This window comes from Macadamia integrifolia, chromosome 10, assembly GCF_013358625.1.
Source record: "Macadamia integrifolia cultivar HAES 741 chromosome 10, SCU_Mint_v3, whole genome shotgun sequence".
NCBI classification, from domain to species: domain Eukaryota; kingdom Viridiplantae; phylum Streptophyta; class Magnoliopsida; order Proteales; family Proteaceae; genus Macadamia; species Macadamia integrifolia.
The window spans coordinates 14,129,376-14,147,298 of record NC_056566.1 but is presented as its reverse complement, the minus strand read 5'-3'; the positions used below and the strand labels follow the sequence as shown (position 1 = coordinate 14,147,298).

General features: G+C 36.3%; 2 protein-coding genes across 3 annotated transcripts; both read left to right on the top strand.

Annotated features, from left to right (window-relative positions):
• The first annotated feature begins 7,317 nt into the window (after window positions 1–7,317).
• Window positions 7,318–9,721, top strand: LOC122091222. Its single transcript, XM_042661078.1, has 2 exons — window positions 7,318–7,571; window positions 9,424–9,721. The coding sequence occupies exons 1-2, from the start codon at window positions 7,437–7,439 to the stop codon at window positions 9,595–9,597; spliced, it is 309 nt and encodes a 102-aa protein (XP_042517012.1). The 5' UTR covers window positions 7,318–7,436; the 3' UTR covers window positions 9,598–9,721.
• Window positions 9,722–12,617: 2,896 nt separating this feature from the next.
• On the top strand, window positions 12,618–17,631 carry LOC122091161 (wall-associated receptor kinase 2-like). 2 transcript variants are annotated; one of them, XM_042661006.1, is made up of 5 exons: window positions 12,618–13,565; window positions 14,407–14,565; window positions 15,533–16,174; window positions 16,355–16,737; window positions 17,328–17,631. In XM_042661006.1, the coding sequence occupies exons 1-4, from the start codon at window positions 12,686–12,688 to the stop codon at window positions 16,684–16,686; spliced, it is 2,013 nt and encodes a 670-aa protein (XP_042516940.1). In that variant the 5' UTR covers window positions 12,618–12,685; the 3' UTR covers window positions 16,687–16,737; window positions 17,328–17,631. The 2 variants fall into 2 exon arrangements, with proteins under 2 accessions (XP_042516940.1, XP_042516939.1); XM_042661005.1 differs by having other exon boundaries at window positions 12,620–13,565; window positions 15,533–16,737.
• The last annotated feature ends 292 nt before the right edge of the window (window positions 17,632–17,923 follow it).

Below are 17,923 nucleotides of genomic sequence, written 5' to 3'. Positions count from 1 at the left end.
CAATTTTCACCAAAAGTTGTGAAGAGCACTAAACACCACATGTGAGTAGCCTCAAGAAAATAAGAGGTGTCAAACTCAGAATCGCATGCTTCCTGAGGTGAAGGTCTCTTGCCAGCTCGATTACCCCCTCGGGGTTGATGATCCAATTTTAAATTTATATGTCTTGTCCCTAAATCTAATCAGCTTGCAGAATTAAGTGGATATAGATCTATAACCTTGTCCCACTTGTAGAAAATTCTACATTTATGTCTTATCCCTAATCTAATCAGCTTGCAGAATTAAGTGGATATAGATCTTTAACCTTGATTCACCTGCTCTACAAGTTTATCTCAAAGATTATTGCAAATAGGCTCGAAGGAGTCTTTGGTCATTTATTCTCTCCAATATTGTTTAGGGAAATCGTTTGCTGATAATATATTGGCGTTTCACAATGTGGTTAGAGGAGTTTAGCAGAAGGAACTTTTTTCCTTGTGCTATAGTGAAAATAGACTTCCACCCTACCAAAAAAAAATTGAAAGTAGACCTCCCTAAGGCATATGGCAATTTGAGTAGAAATATGTTATTTATCAAAAAAAAAAAGACTAGAAGCTATATGTTTCTTGTTTTGTTAGTTATGAGATTCTCCCCTCAATCTATTGAGTGGGTAAGGAACTATTTGGTGGACATATATGTTCTCTATACTAGTGAATGATAATAAAAATTAGAAATGTGCGTGAGTGTAGGGTGCACCTTAGGCTCAGAGAAGTTTTCCTCTTTTCTTTCATGGAAGTATTTCTTGTGGAAAAGTATGATTAACTTTTGTGTATAACCACTAATAAGAGAGCAAGAAGAAGCATCTAGAGGAATCATTTTCAATTACATGGGGGAAGTCCATCATTTCAACCTACATTTATTTGCACGTAAGGATAAGGGTGTGGTTCCATTTCGGTTTAAACGGTGTGGATCGGTTCAGTTCACATTTATTTGACTAAAATCATAACCGTACTATTTACTAAACGGTTCCACTTTCTGAAACCATGACCGTTTAATAAACGGTTTTGATTTTCATGGTTTCTAAACGCTGTCGATTTCATGGTTTTAAATGGTTTCGGTTTTGGTTTATTCCATACGGTTTGTAAAATGGTTCACAATCGGTTTGTTATAACTTACAACCATCTCTAAACTGAAGATCATAAGCTTATCAAAAAATAATTGGCAACCGCAAATAAGAGATTCTATATTAACGATGGTATGTCTTAATTTGATAATCTAGTGCTATTTCTTTGCATGACCCTTCTCAAACATTTAAAACTAATATCATACAACATCCAAATCCAGCCTTCTATAGCATAAAATATAAAAATGACAGGTGGTTCAGCCAAAACACCTCATCTATGATAACATAATAATATAGTAACATATATGGATTACAAGTTCATGATTTAATGCCTAAACTTGAACTGAATTGCAATAAATCATACCAAAGCTGGCTGGACACTTAATTTAATTGTTAATTGTTATACGGATTACTGCCCCTTGTTTATTTAATTGTTATACGGATTAATCGGATTGGTTTAAATGGTTTAAACGATTTTAAACGGTTTCAATTCGGTTTGAAACCAACGGGTTCTGTGGTTAAAACCGACCTGACCCGTTTAGCTAATCAGCCTGATACTTGAAACCATAACCGCATCATTTACTAAATGCTTTTGCGATTTCAATGTAAATAGATCGATTTGATTTTGATAAATGGTTTTGGTTATAAATTCGCATCCTTATGTAAGGATCATATTCTCCACAAAAAATATTTTTTCTCTTTATATTTAAAAAGCATAACCTAAAAATAGCATAAAAACAGCATGGCTACTGCGCCTAAACATAAAAAGCTAGAAAAATAACAATTCCTGTGTGGATGCCTAAGTGGGTAGATGAAAAGGCTGATTTGGCCTACGCTCATACGTTGAACGATTTCTGAATGCTTCACGTGGATACCCAATATTTTCCAAGAGTTTGTCGGCCATCAAGAGACGGAAACAAGAATGGAATGATAGGAAAAACATTCTTTATATGGCGACGAAAAAAACAAAACACATAAGACAACCAAGAAAGCGAAACAGGTTAATCCGACCTGGCCCATATTATAACTGGTGGTGTTGACATTGACTTTTAAAGTAATTTTCGAGGTTAAGACTTAAGAGCATCAAAATTTAGGGATATTAACGGATTGATTAGGGATATAAACGGATTGGATGTGTTTGGATTCAGATATTTTTATTTGGATATGAATATCTCTAAGCGAATATAGATGCCGATTGAATTTGAAGTTTCAATTATCCATTTATTCATTGACTTGTGTAATTTGGACCTTCCTTCTTCAATGAATATAATTTATTCTTAATCCAGCCTTCTATGTTATTTTAACTCTTTTCCTCGTTCTCTAAAATCTGTTTAAATTTCAAGAATCTTCAAAATAATTAATTGATTATTTAATCGGATCAAATAATTATTTTTTTTGAATAACTCGGATTTTAATCTGGATACCCTTATTTAGATACGGATACCTCTAAATGAATACGAATATGAATTCAAAATCGGATTTCGACTATCCATTTATATTCCTACACCAAATAGGGAAACTCTCCCCTAATCTTTTCCATCTAAATTGATGTAGTATACAATTGCTGGTAGATCCCTCCTTTCTTTCCTTTAGTCCTCTACCCTCTTTACTTTGAGTTTATGGGTGAAAAAGAAATCTTGTAATGAAAAATACGTTTTTTACCGTATTTTTCAAAGTTACGAAGAAAATCCGTTGATTTTATGTGGGAGTTTAATAACTTGTATAATACGGGAATATATGTATTTTATTATAAGAACCCAAGGAGGGCTTTCTTGGGTTTTCTGGGGGTCTCTTTGCCTCTTGATGGGTCTGTCCATCAAGAGCTGTCATGGTCTTCTCTTTGATGGTTATATAGTTCTTTTCTTATTTTGAATAAATTTTATATTAATCGATAAAAAAAATGATAATAATAATAATAATAATAATAATAAATTTCAAGATTCATGAATCTAGTGAATCCCAAGTGTCGGTATTTTCTAACGCTGCTTTATAAAAGAAGCTTTTGACTACAAATGCAACATAAGCATATTTTTTTATTTTATGAATTATACTTGCCTAAAATCGTATCTACATTCTCCACTAGGATCTTATCTTTTCAATCATTTAGGCTTCTAATAAATGATATTGTGGATTAAAAAAATAGAAATTGAGAAAAAGAAGCCTGTCAGTATGGTGTTGCCTACACCCAAACATAGGAGGACACAAAAAGACCATGCTACCCCTACCCCATGTGTTGAAGATTCTCTCACACATCCTTTCTTTTTTTCCTTTATATTTTGTAACATCTAAAAGACTCATGAAAAATTTACCATATAAAAGTACTTCAGAAAATAACACATGATATGGAAAGGGAGAACCCATTTGTAATTAAGTTTCAGTTACTAAGATAACCATGTCACAGATGGTTAGATTCCCTTCCTATCAGCATTCAAAAACTGTTAAGTCCCACTCCTATAATTTTTTTGGCCGAGAATCAACAAAATAAACTCTATTAATGAAGGAAGATTATTGAACAAGAATGAGATCAACACCATTGAGTTACAACTCTGCCTTCGACATGCTCATTAGAAAAAACCGATTATATAAATCTATATCTAGGTATCAGTTGAAAATCTCAGTTGATATCTTGAAGAACGAGTACAGGGGCACAATCCTAGGTGGAGGTGTAGTAGTTGATGCAAAATGTTTTGTTAGCCTATCAGTCACCGAATTTGCATCATGGAAATAATGAGTTATTTTCCATGAAACATTTTCCAAGAAGCGGCTATAGAATTACCATTTTTTCTTAAAGTACCATGGAATCTTTTTACTTTTAATACTTGTGAATTGTATTCTATCCACAACCTAATAACATTCATAGAAGAGGCATGATTGAGACTAACAAAAAATGCTGCAAATTCCGCCATAAAATTGGAGCTCACTGCTTCATATGAGGCAAAACATTTTTTAAGAGAACCACTGTCGTTTCTAAACACACCACCAGCTCCTGAATGACCCGAGTTTCCAAGAAGAGCACTCCACTCCTATAAAAATTTAAAGGAAAAGTTAGTTATTTATTTGGAAAGAATTCTCTATTTCAGAGTATGTTTCTATGGACCCAAACACATAAGGGTGCAAAATAACCACTTCACTCCTTTAATTGTACCCACATACACTTTTATTTCTGTAGAACAGGGCTCCTTTCAGAAGGGTAAAATCATCTCGTCAAATATTGGCCTAGCGTCCGAGCTAGCTAATTTGATGCACCATCCAGTAAGGGGAGGTGGTATGGGCATAAAGCTGGACGTGCAAAAGGCTTATGATTTCCTTTCTTGGGAACTTTTATTTGCCACGCTAGAAAATTTTGGCTTCTCCCCAAAGTGGATTAACAGGGTTCACCAGGTGCTTATTTCAACAAGGATTTCTATCTTATTGAATGGAGGTCCAATGGGATTCTTTGGGGTTGGTCGTGGTTTGAGACAAGGGGACCCCATCTCTCCTATTCTGTTCATTTGGCCGAGGAAGTGTTATGTAGAGGCCTCAAAAATATGATTGTGGAAGGTAAGATGAAATCTCTCTCGGGTCCGAGAGGTGCTGTTACTCCCTCTCATCTGCTTTTCGTAGACGAAATTTCATTTTTATGAATGGTTCTACCACTTATGTTAAGCAGCTCCATGCTTTTTTATCCAAGTATCAGGAGTTCTCTGGTCAGAAGATAAACTTGGAGAAAAAAAAGATATATTTTGGGAAAATTGCTCCTCATAGAAGACAATTTATTACTGAGTATTTGGGAGTGGGAGCGGCTACCCTTCCCACCAAATACCTGGGGGTGGAGATCTTTAAAGGAAGAGTGAAAAATAACCACCTTCTTCCTCTTCTGGATAAGATAAAATGTAGACTTGCAGGATGGAAAGGGAAACTCCTATCTATGGCTGGGAGGGTGGAACTTGTTAAGTTGGTCATTTCTGGAATTCCAATCCATAACTTCTCTATCTATTGGTGGCCTGAAGGATCGATGAAGTTGGTGGAGCGTTGGATGCGAAATTTTATCTGGTCAGGGGATATGGAGGTCTCGAAGAAGATTGTGATTAAATGGGATAAGGTGTGTAAACCAAAAAGAGAAGGTGGTTTGGGCATCAGAAGATTGCGAGAAGTGAACTTTGCTTGTTTGTGTAAATTGGCATGGCAGATTAAGCATGAAGACTCCATCATGAATAGATTCTTCAAGGAACGATTTATTAATGTTGATGGTTAGCTGAAAATGGGATATAAGTCCTCCTCCATATGGCCTGGCTTGAAGAAGGTGTGGAATTTTATTTTCGAACATGAGCAATGGATTGTAAGTAATGGGGAGAAAATCAATTTCTGGCTGGATCGGTGGTTGGACTCGAAGTCTATTGCAAAGCTCTCCAATCTGGATCAATCCCTTTTCTCTGGGACAAAGGTGAAAGTTGCAGATTTTATTGATAATTCCTCTTGGGATTTTCCTCCAATCGACTCTGTTTTCCTTGCTCAAAAGTGGGACCAAGCAAAAAATATTCTCATCCAGAATGTAGAAGACTCTTGTGTTTGGCGGTTAACCTCTTTGGGTGTTTTCTCTATAAAATCAGCTTGGGAAGAATATAGGGAGAAACACCAAAAAATTAGTTGGTATTCTCTTATTTGGTGTTCTGGTATTCAGCCAAGACAAGCTACTTTTGCTTGGCTAATGATACAGAATAAATTGCCAACCGATGACAATGTTCGTAGAAGAGGAATTCCCCTTGTATCTCAGTGCTCGTTGTGTGGCAAAGAGGAGGAGTCGCTGATCCATATTTTCTACAAATGTGAATTTTCTTCTAGCTTATGGAGAGATTTTTGTTTTGGCTTTGATGTGCAATGGCCTCCATTTGTGGACATGGATAATCTCTACGCGTGGTGGAAACAAAATGCTAGAAAATGTTATTTTAAAAGAGCGTGGCTAAGTGGCTTCTCCCTTCTTCCATATTTCATATGGCAGGTAAGGAATGCAAGACGATTTGAGGAAAAATCAATAATAGCCAATCACTATTTTGCAATGGTAAAGAGTGAGGTCAGCCTCCAGGAGATGGTGGTTTCTAGCTCCCCCCCCCCCCCCCCTTTCAAGGCACTTCTTTGTGCTAGACGGCTGGGTATTTCTAGATTTTCTATAAACCCAAGGAGATCTTAGAAGTTTTCTAGTGTCCTCCTCCTCCAGGATGGGTAAAGCTTAACTCTGATGGGTGCTCCCTAGGGAACCTAGGAAAGGCAGGGGCTGGTGGAGTGCTCCGGAATGATAAAGGTGATGCAATCTTTCAGACAATTTTTGGGAGTGAACACAAACTTTGAAGCTGAAGTCCTAGCAGTTATTTATGGTCTGGAAATGGCTAGAGCGATGGGTGTTACCAATTATGGGTTGAGTGTGACTCGGTGGCCGTGGTTCTACTTATTTCTCTATGGAAAGTCCCGTGGTATGTGCTTCAGAGGTGGATGAGCTTAGGCCCGTACCTGCAGTCCATAACCTAGAAGATTACTCATTGCCTGCGTGAAGCTAACCCTGTGGCTAATTTCCTTGCAAAGTTTGTTGCAAAATTTGAAGAGTCTTTTCCTGTAGTTTCCTGGCCCGCGCTTGTTGCCATGGAGTTAGATGTTGATAGGCACAATCTGCCTAGATACCGTTTTAAATAATGGTGTTTTTGTTGCTTTGTTTATTTTTTGGTTTGGCTGGGTTTTAGCTTTGATTTCTTCTCTGCTGATGGCAATGCCGAAGGTGGATTAATCTTCAACTAATTCCATACAGCTTGCTCATTTTCCATGTACATTCTTTCTTTCTTCCCTTTATTTTTAATATATATGATCTTCTATGAAAAAAAAAAAAAAAGACCAGAACACTAGAACAAGATTCAAGCTCCCGTACAAAAACCATTTTCCCTTATTTGTTATAATAGTCTATGTTATTAATGAAAACCACCATGTCATGCCCATGATATGACGGAATCCTCCACACACTAGGTTATTAGTTGTTGATGCATCTGAATCTTCAATCAAGATCATCAATTTATATGGGGTAAGCCAATAATTTAAACATTTCACTTTCAAAAGCTGTGCCAAAAAGCAATAATGTAAACCTTTCACTTTATAAAAAGAGCGAATGAGGATATAAATTTGTGAATTGTGTCTCTTTTTACCCCCCACCCTTTATAAAAAGAACTTTTGAGCCTATAAATTTGTGAAATGTGCCTAATTTTACAAGATAAACTTTTTAAGTCTAAAAGCTTATCTAGGTTGCTGATATGCTTTGAGTACTTAATTTTCTTTCCTTATTGTTGTCTTAATCGTTGTGTTTAGAAGAAGAAGAAAAGACATGGAGCTGTTACATGAAACCACATCATCTGCTTCCCCACCCGCCCCAGCTCCGGCTCCCGCTGCCAGTCATGGTTGTCCAGAGTACGGTGCACCTGTTCCTTGGATTGGCCTCTACATTGCAGCTGCAACAATGGTATGCTTCTTCTGCATGACTTTTGACTTGGTGCATGGACTCATTCGAAAGAAACCATTTCTACCATGTAAATTGTTCCAAATGAGTGCATTCACTATGACAGTTCTAGCAGTTGCCACAAAAATTCCTGTTGATCTTACAGGAGAAATGCCTAGAGTTGAGGAACAACTGTCCAAGCTTACTGGCACTGCGCTGTTATGCACCTCACTAGGGTTTTATATGCCTTCACTGGGGACTATGGGCACATCAGAACGATATGGCAACTTGGCAGCATTGAGTGTGACTGTGATTACAGTGACTGTTAATGTGTGTATGCAAATGGGCACATGTCTGATCTCTAACTTCGCCGTAGAACACATCATCATCATGGCATGCATGTTAGTATTGCTTCTAACGATGTGGTCATCTGCTGTAGCATTTAGAGGCCAAACAGAGTCCTGGCCAAGTTATTATAGATCTAGACCTTCTTTGGATCCCAAAAATGCAAATAATGTGAAGGGTTTAAGAGAACTATTACTGAAATTCCATGTACTCAACTATACAGGAAACCCTCAAACAATTTTATGTGAAACTTCACATCATCACATTTTTGGCTTACTATGTGCCCTTTCTTCAGCAGTTGTCTTAGAAGCCATGGTGAGTTCAATTATTGCCCCCAAAGGAAAGAGGTTGTTTAGTCATGATCCTAAGAATCCTGACCATTCTGACTACAAATGGTCGATTCCTATAGTGATTGTTGCCCAATTTCTAACCATTGGAGTTGGGACTTTTGTGATCATCTATAGATGGTTTTCCTTTGTTAGACACACTGACAAGGATGATCTCTGGAAACATGAAGATGAATATTATTTTCCTGAGAGAGAACTAGAATTTCTCTAGTTGAAGTCCTTATCTTTTTGGTTCCCCATCAAAAGCCTATCTAAAGTCTTTGGAGTTGCCAAAGACTTTATCATGGATGTGCTTATAAACACCCAAATCGTTTTGTATACATGCAGCAATCGCATCATTGGGCTTCCAATTTACATTCTTAAGACATTAATCATGGAACACATAATTCCTTGTAATATCTGTCATGAGCTGAAAAATACCGAAAAAGTGGAAGAAAGGTTTTCTGAATTTGTATTGTCATCATCTCTGGGTAGTACTTTTGAATCTTGGATTTGTCATATGGCTATGGAAGGCATGAAGAGATGGAAAAAAACTTGAGAGGGATCGTCCAAATCAACTCATCAAATTATTATCTGATTGTGATACTTCTATGTTTGAATTCCACTCCATAAAAAAATTACAAGCTGCAGGGGAAAATTATTTAAAGAGTCTTGAGAAATTTTTTTCAGATGGGGCATCTAACCAAGATGGCAAATATGAGTACAGAGTTTCTTGCGTATCAGTCTTGGTCCTTTCAAGAATGCTTGCAGAATTGAAGCCAAGTTCCGACTGGGAGTATCTAAAGCATGTCTTGGATGAGTCATTTGAAATCATTTCTTTTGTCGACCAAGAGGACAAAACTCCTAGTATGATCGATGAAACAAGGTGGACATTAACAAAAGAAGTGTGGGCGCAATGGGAGAATTCCAACCATTGGTTTCGAGCCAAGATTGCCTCGCGTGAATTCAAGAACCAATCCTTGGAACCTAAGGTTCTTAAGCCTGTTCTATATGCTTTAGGACAAAAATTTGGTTCATTGGCTTCAAAACACAAAGCTTTGGTTACAATTGAAGTTTTAATCATTTCTCAATTCATGGAAGCAGAAAAATATGATGATTTGGATAAAAGGATTGATTTCTTAAAAAAATGTTTTGTTGAAATGATCTGTTTTCTTCTGTCCAAACTCCCATTGGCTATACTGAAGGAGATCCATGGAGATGATCCAACTGAAATAGGTGAAGAAAGAGTGAGAAAAGCCTTGAAGTTCCTTGGCAAACTTGAGTTGTTAGCCGAGATTGGGGACAAAATCAAATGGTCATGGCCAGATAAACTCAACCTTGATGCTGTTGGTTCTGCTGAAGGAGATGATAATGTTTGAATGACAATATCAGTGTTGCTGCTTATTCAATTCCTAGCTTATTGTTATATGTTTCAGATTTCTAAATACTACCATTGTATTATATGTTTGTAATCAAGGTTTCTAGAAAGTATTATGTGTGGTTTATTGAGATTAACTTTTTTATAATTATTACTGCTTATATGTAAAATTGTAAATAATGTTTGCTTTCCTTTTGTTTGAACTGTCAGTGTTTTAAGAGGATGTTGGATCAGACCATTGCAACCATCAAATTATTTTCTTTAAAATACCTGATTTTTTATTTTTATTTTTATTTTTTTTAAAGAAATTACACTCCCCTCCACTGTACTTTGTCTTAATACCACTTTCCCCCACCCCACGTATATATTTTGAAAAATACCACTCTCCACCTCGTATTTTAAAAATTCTATCAATCGTCGTATTAGTCACTGACAATGTTAAAATGATATGTAGAAAGACACTATTACCCTTGTGTCTAATACCTATCCTTTCTCTCTCATCTGCTATGTATTTGGACTTCAATCATTGGTAGGACCTGCTTTCAAGCTCTCCTGATGCACAGAAGAAGAAAGAGTGGGAAAGGCCTTGAAGTTCCTTGGGAAAACTATGTAATTAATGCTTCTAGCAAGCATTATGTGTGGTTTATTGAGATTAACTTTTCTATTACTGCTTACATATAAATAATTTTTGCTTTCCTTTGTTCTAGCAATCAGTGTTTGAAAAAGGATTTTGGATCAGGAAACCCGACATTTGTTCCGACCGGCCATTTGACCCATCCATTATTTTTCTTAAAATACCTGATGTGAATCTATAGTTGGATCTTCTACTAAAATCTAGTAGTTGGTTTATTATTCTTCCTAGAATGGTGATTGAATAAAACTATATATCCAATGCCCGATACATTTATTTCAGAAAGATGGATTGTGCCGAGACTAAGGAATGAGAAAATCTACTTCACAAACTTCACAAATTAAATGCGGAAAAGCTCACTGATCTTTTAACACCCCCCCCCCCCAAAAAAAACAAAACCCCCAAAAAAAAAGGAAAAAAAAATTTGGTTCACTTATCCGTAAGGGAAAGGGGATCCAGTGCATCAGTACACATTGGATGGTTGGCAGTGCCTGGGCACACACTCCTAGGTGTTACCAGCCGTCTGATGTGCCCACGAGAGAGGATTTTGTTCAAGGGAAAGGAAAATTTCATCCTAAGGTAAGTTACAATGTAGCTTTTAAAATATGATTTTCTTTTCCTGGAGTGCCATTTTTTGTTTCAGGTTTGGAATTTATTTTTGCAAATTTTTTAGTTTTGATGCCTAGTTTCCCATCTATTCAAGAATTATTCTCCTCGTGGGAAAGGAAATCTTTGATTTCCCCTTTGAAGTCCATTTGGATGGTGAGGAATTGCAATATTCTTTTTTTTTTTTTTTTCTAAAGATCAGCAAAAGAATATCATTAAATCATAAATAAGTATTCACAGAGAGCGCAAAACACATTGAGCTATTATTCCACCTTCGGCATGGTCATTAGCAAAATAATAACTTACTCACTAATGTAAATTACATAAACCGGTACCGAGGCCTTTTTTGGGAGTCCCAATTCACATCTGAAAGGATAAAAGAGGGAAAGTTATTCTTATCAATATGATCACTCAGCATTTTCTTGAAGCCTCTATAATCTCACCAGTTACAACAAAGACTACTCAAGACTTGCTTATTTCTAAAAAATTATGACTTCAAGTCACCTCTTCGAAGGGCCTTCGAATACAGGTGGTTTGGCTTAAGCCTAATTTTAATTGCGTTCAGCTAAATATTGATGGAATTGTGTTTGGAAATCCAGGCCATGCGGGGTCTGACGGAATCTTTAGGATTTCCTCTGTGCTCATCTTCAAAGCTTCACCTCTTATGTAGGTATTGCTACGAATTTTGTGGCTGAATTCCATGCTTTATTTGAAGGTTTTTGTTCTACTAAGGAGTTGGGATTATCCAAACTTTGGGTAGAATGTGATTCAGCTTCACTTGTGTAGTGCATTTAAAGCTATTCTATCCGGCCCTTGGTTTTTCTTGCAGATATGGCTTTCATAAGCAGTTTTTAGAGGGGATGACATGGAAAATGACCCATTGTTATCATGAGATAAATCTTGTTACAAACTCTTTAGCAAAGAAGGCTGCTAAATCTCAACCTTCCGATGCTTGGATGTTTCCTCCATCATTTATTGTTGAAGATTTCAGACGAGAAATGGATGAGAGACCTCAATACAAATTTCGTTGATCCTCTATCTTGAATGGATATTGTTTGATTTGGGTTTCCCTTGTGCTGATGGCAATTTAGTTTGGATTTCATTTTTGGGATGTCTTTTATTTTGGATATCTATTATCTGCATTCTTCTTTCATTCTTTTTGTATTTCTTATATAAAATACTACTGATTTTTAGCAAAACAAGATATAGTCATATGAGATAATAATTACAAAAAATTATTTTCTATGTCCGAAAATTTCACCTCCCTTTCATTCAATTGTCTTTCTTTGCACCAAAACGGTGCCATAGAAAAGTTTTGGGTTTCAGGAAGGAGGGAGGGAGGGGCAGGGCTGGGTTGATTATGATTACCGTCAAACTCCAAAAGTTTAAACATATGATATATATATATATATATATATATATAGCAGGGTCGAGCATAGGGAAGAATCCTGGCCGTAGGGAAACTCAAGTTACCTCAATAATGGTGAACAAGTGGCAATCAGCAACAGTTATTAGATTCCCACGAGAAACATATGAACGTACAGCTCCATCTAGTAATAGGAATTAACAATATTATCTCCCTCATCATCCATTGTCTAAAAGAAGTTAGTTGATTCCCTTTGTTTCCTTTTCCCTATCCTATCTGGGTTGCTCTCTTTTTGACTTATATGTGTATATGTAACCAGAGTGACATCATCACATATATATTATTAGGGTTCCCATATTATTATGTCTGCCACTTGAAAGTATCCAAAGATTAGAGAAGTAAACACCATAACAGTTCCAACTATGCCTTTATAAGTCACTTGCGATCTTGAAAAACCCTGATCTGAGCTTATTGAATTCAAAACTTATGGCTATGGTTCTGAATCCTCTGATACTTCTTAGTCTTCTAACCTTTGTTTCAATTGCCATGGAGACTCCACCAATGGCCAAGCCAAATTGCGTCGACAAATGTGGAAATGTGAAGATACCTTACCCATTCGGCATCGGAGAAGGATGCTACAGGGATCCTGATTATAATATTAAATGCGATCCCGGCACCCACATGCCCTATATTCGAGGAGAGGCTAAGCGTGAGGTTATTAATATAACACTATCACCACCCCAGCAAGCCGTAGTGAAGCATAAATATTTTGCTTCACAATGCTACAATTCTATACAAAAGGTAACGAATTTTCACCCCTACTGGTTTGATCTGAACCAATCGCCTTTCAGGTTCGCAGAAAGCAACAAGTTCATGGCCATTGGATGCAACACTATGGCCTATATAGGCGATGAAGGCTTTACAAGTGGGTGCTTATCTCGGTGCAAAAGCATGGATATTTTGGTAAACGGGTCTTGCTCTGGAAATGGTTGTTGCCAAAGCTCAATTCCTAATAAGGGTCTCAAATTTTTCAACGTGAGCTTTGCAAGCATGCTTTACGACTCGGAGTGGGCTTCCGACCGTTGTAAATTTGCCGTCGTAGCTCATCCAGACTCTTTCACCTTTGACACATCATATGCTAGCATGTTGAATGATAAAGCATTCCAAATTACCAGTAGAACGCAGCTTGAAATGGTGTTGGACTGGGCAATTGGGAATCAGACATGTAAAGAAGCGCTTGATGATATATCTTATGCTTGTGGTCCAAATAGCCATTGCAAAGATTCAACCAATGGCCCCGGTTATAATTGTTACTGCCAAGAAGGTTTTGAAGGTAACCCTTATCTCCCTCAAGTGGGATGCCAAGGTAATAAGCTTCTTTTATCTTCTTTATTCTTTTTGTTTTTGCTTTTGTTTTTGTGTTTCTGTGTTTTTTTTTTTTTTTTAATAAGGTCTGTTTGTTTAAATGAGAGTTTGGGGTAAGAATGTTTGACTACTGAGTCTCACATGTTGGTGGGTGAAAGCAGGAAAAGTAAAGTTGGAGGAAAGTTGGGCTTTCCCTCCCCAACCTTGTCTGATTGGCACATAAGGGGGGAAAGAGAGAGAGTGGGGAATGAAGAAGTCATTGTAATGACTTCCCACCCCACAAAGTTTCACCAATTTGATAGAACTTTGGAAGAAGATGGGGTGAAAGCCACATCAGCAGACAGAAAAACCCATCTCCTTATGTTGTCTAAATTATTTCCCATCCCATTATATCCAAGCACATGACTTTACCATGCCTTTGGGATAATAATCTCCCACCCCTTACATCCCACCCCATTAAAACCCCCTAAACAAATAGGCCCTTACTAAGTTGGTAAGGGAGCTTTGCCTTAGGAAACATGTGATTTTGAGTTCGATTCCTCTTTATCTTCTTAGGACCACTCACACGGGGTATTTAGTGCTATTCACTATTTCGATGAAAATTGAATAGTTCTCATTCAACCCCGATATAACCCAATCTATGCTGTTGTGGGATCAGTATGAACCTGCAGGACTAGTCAAACCAAAGAACTGGATACCGATCGTTAGCAAAAAAGAAAAAAAAAAAGCCTGCAATTATCAATTATATTTTTCAATTATGTTATGAGCCGTTCAGTATGGCTTTTATAATGCTAGCTGACCGAAACTTATCTGTTCTTGTGTTGCTGCTAAATTTGACGAAGACGTGGATGAATGCAAAGGATCCCATAATTGCTCTGAAAATGCTAAATGCAACAATTATCTTGGGGGTTATAACTGCTACTGTCCAAAACACTTTAATGGCGATGGTTGGAACAATGGAACTAAATGCAAACAAACGATAGTGAATCGCCTTGCTCCAGGTATCGCAAATGTCCTTCGTATCATACTATGTGGTATCACAGTTAAATAACATGTTATATTTAGGGAAATGGCTCTCTCAGCCTAATGAGTACCTTACCCTACACACACACACCAACTTTTTTTTATTAATATTATTAAGATATTTTTCAGATATTTTTCTTTCTTTCTCTTTTCTTAAATAAATGAATAGAAAATAAAATATATATTTCTAAGAAAAAAAATGTGTATAGGTGTCTCACAGGGTTTTTGACACCCAGGATCTTTTCGAGTCTGGATCAACTACCTACAGGAACGAAATTTAGATGGCCCAAGTTGTAGTCATGACAACCAAAGAAATAGAATATAAAAGTGTATTTTAAAAAATATTATAATCTGAATCTTAGGAGGATGTGAATTATTTCATTTCTTTAAAGTCCAATCTCCACTTGATTTAACCTTTTGATTCACTAATCGGTCCTCTGGTTGAAGTATCATGCCATTGACCCTGTTTTAGATCAAGTGAAATCTCCACTATATTGGCCCTCACCTATGTGGGTAGAAAATCTGGACTCCATCCTTTCTAGGGAGTAGTGATAGGAGATACCCAATGAGAAGGTGGGGCTATGCAAACGCCGGCCCACACCCTACCACATGATTACACCATTTTTTTATTTTTCTTGTTTAAATAAATCCATTTCCCTTGAATAAACTTTACTTTTAAGCAAACAGCTCCATAAATTTCTAGGTAAGAATCATGTAAAATGAAAATAAGCTAATAAAATCAGTAAAATACTTTCATTTTTTTTTTTTGACCTTTACTTGGAAACAAACATAGAGGTCATCACTATTTGGCAAATAGAGTTAAAATTCATCAAATGACATTTCCATACAATTCCTTTCATTTTACTTGCAAAAAGAAGCCTCACTTTAATGACATTTTTTTATTAAAATATAAAATTATTCATCCAAAATCTGATTTTTGTGTAGGTATTGGTGCTGCAGGCTCTATATTTCTACCTGTCTTTATTTGGCTTTGGTTTTGGGCAATTCAGGAAAGGCAACGGAAAAAAAATTTCGAAGAAAATGGAGGTATTCTATTGAAGCAACAAATAGCTAATCTTCAAAAGGTCAAATTAGAGAAGGAGACAAAGAAAGAGGACAAAAGTTTACCGGAGAAAGGGGACAAAGAAATTTTCAAGTTTTTCACCCTAAGAGTGATTAAGAATGCAACCCAAAGCTTCAAGAATCCACTCAGAGAAGGAGAGTTTGATAAAGTTTATGATGGTGGCAAAGTACCTGCCACTATTAGGAAACCCGAAAAGATGAACAAAGGTCAGATTATACAGTTTATAAATGAGGTTTATTTTCTCTCACAAACCAACCATGATCATCTGGTAAAGCTCTTGGGTTGTTGTCTAGAGGATTCTAAACCAATGTTAGTTTATGAGTTTTTCTCCAACAGGACCCTCTTCGACTATATCCATGGGGAGGAAGATAGGGAAGAATGTCTTTCATGGAAAGATCGTTTAAGAATTGCGACAGAATTAGCCAATGCCCTAGACTATTTGCACTCTTTTCATTCGGTGCCAATCTTTCATGGGAATGTCAAGTCTTCTACAATACTTATAGGTAATAAAATGAAGGCTAAAGTATCTGATTTTGGAACTTCAGGTTTTATTTCTATTCAACCGAATGAATATGAAAAGAAGAAACCAACTTTTCAAGGGAATAGTGGGTACTTAGATCCAGAATATTATGGTACAGATTGTCAATTAATTGATAGAAGTGGCCCCGAATTTTGTCGTGCAGATTGCCATATAACTGATAAAAGTGACGTTTATAGTTTTGGAGTGGTTCTAATGGAGCTTGTGACTGGGAAAAAGCCATCTGGGATAGATATAAAGGAAACCCTAGAAAATTTTATTGCGTCTCCAATGCAAGATGAGAATTTTCTTGATGCCCGAATAAAGAAGGATGGGAGGAAAGAAGATTTCAAGAAAGTTGCTGAGTTTGCAATAAAATGCGTACAAGATAAAGGGGAAGATAGGCCGACAATGAAAACAGTTGTGATGCAGCTTGATTCTTTTAAAGTGTTGTTTGAAGCATCGACAAGTTCTAGTACCAATATAGCACCTGAATAGATGTTGGTCATTGATTGTTTAACTACTGATGATCTCTACAAAAATGATCTGGTAATCGTTTAGCTCTTACCCTAAGCAGATGCATATTTTTTGCTTATATAAAGATGCATAGCATTCAACTTTTATGAGAGATCTATTAGCATTTAAATCATATCATATACACCAATACATGGAATGAATAAATCTAAACCCCATAGGCAATTTTAAGTGTTTCCACTTATTCTTACCAAAATAAGAAAAAGTTCTTGGACTCATGTTCATCTCATTTGATTTTTAACCTCTTTTTTCTCTTTCTTTCTTCTTCTTTTTTTTTTCTTTTTATTTTTTTTTAATGAAAATATATTCTTGACAATACCTTGTCTTATAAATTATTATCTGTAAACTGTAAGAAAATAAAACTCCAAGACTTAGGGACAATTTTCTGTTTAAAAGAAATCCCTGCGCCATAAACACAGGGGATGCGTAATGACTATCATGCCCCTCCTAGGGTGCACACCCCTGTCTTGGCATACAGACTGCTCTCAAATAAAAAGACATTAGCTCTAATATTTTTTTTTTTTTGGATAAAGCACTAATTTTTAACTCCAATCAGAATCTTCTTCCCTCTCACCTCTCATTAACTTATTTTCATTTTTGTGAAGGTGTGAGGGACGAAGGCACAAGAAGCTGAACCGATTGCAGTGATGGAAGTGCTGAGTCATGCTAGTGTGTTAAGCACTTCAAGCTTATTCTATACTTGAGTGATGATGGATTTGTGGTGACTTTTCCTTAGTTTGTGGAATTGGAGTTCAGGACTGTTGGCTCAGGTTTTGTATAATAGTTGGTTTCTTTTGAAACTATCTTTATTTATGATGTGATTGTCCACGTGTGAGTATTAATCACAATTTGGAAGCTTTGGATTTTATTAATGGTGAGGATTTTCATTTGTCGGGGTCTTTTTATCAATTATATGACTTATGTGATCGATAGTAGTTATTTTTTATTTCAGATGGTAAAAAATCTTTTTCCTATCAAGAAACAAAGTACGGAAATATTTATCATAGAAGAGTGTCATCCGATAAATCCATTGAATTTCTATGAAAAGTATTATAACTTCTGATACATAGAATGTTTTTCTTCTTAAAGAATATAAAATATTACTAAAATATCATAACAGCTCATCTAAGGCTCTCTTTGATATAATTTTTTATTTTGTCTATAGACATATATATATTAATAAAAATCGCTTGATAAATAA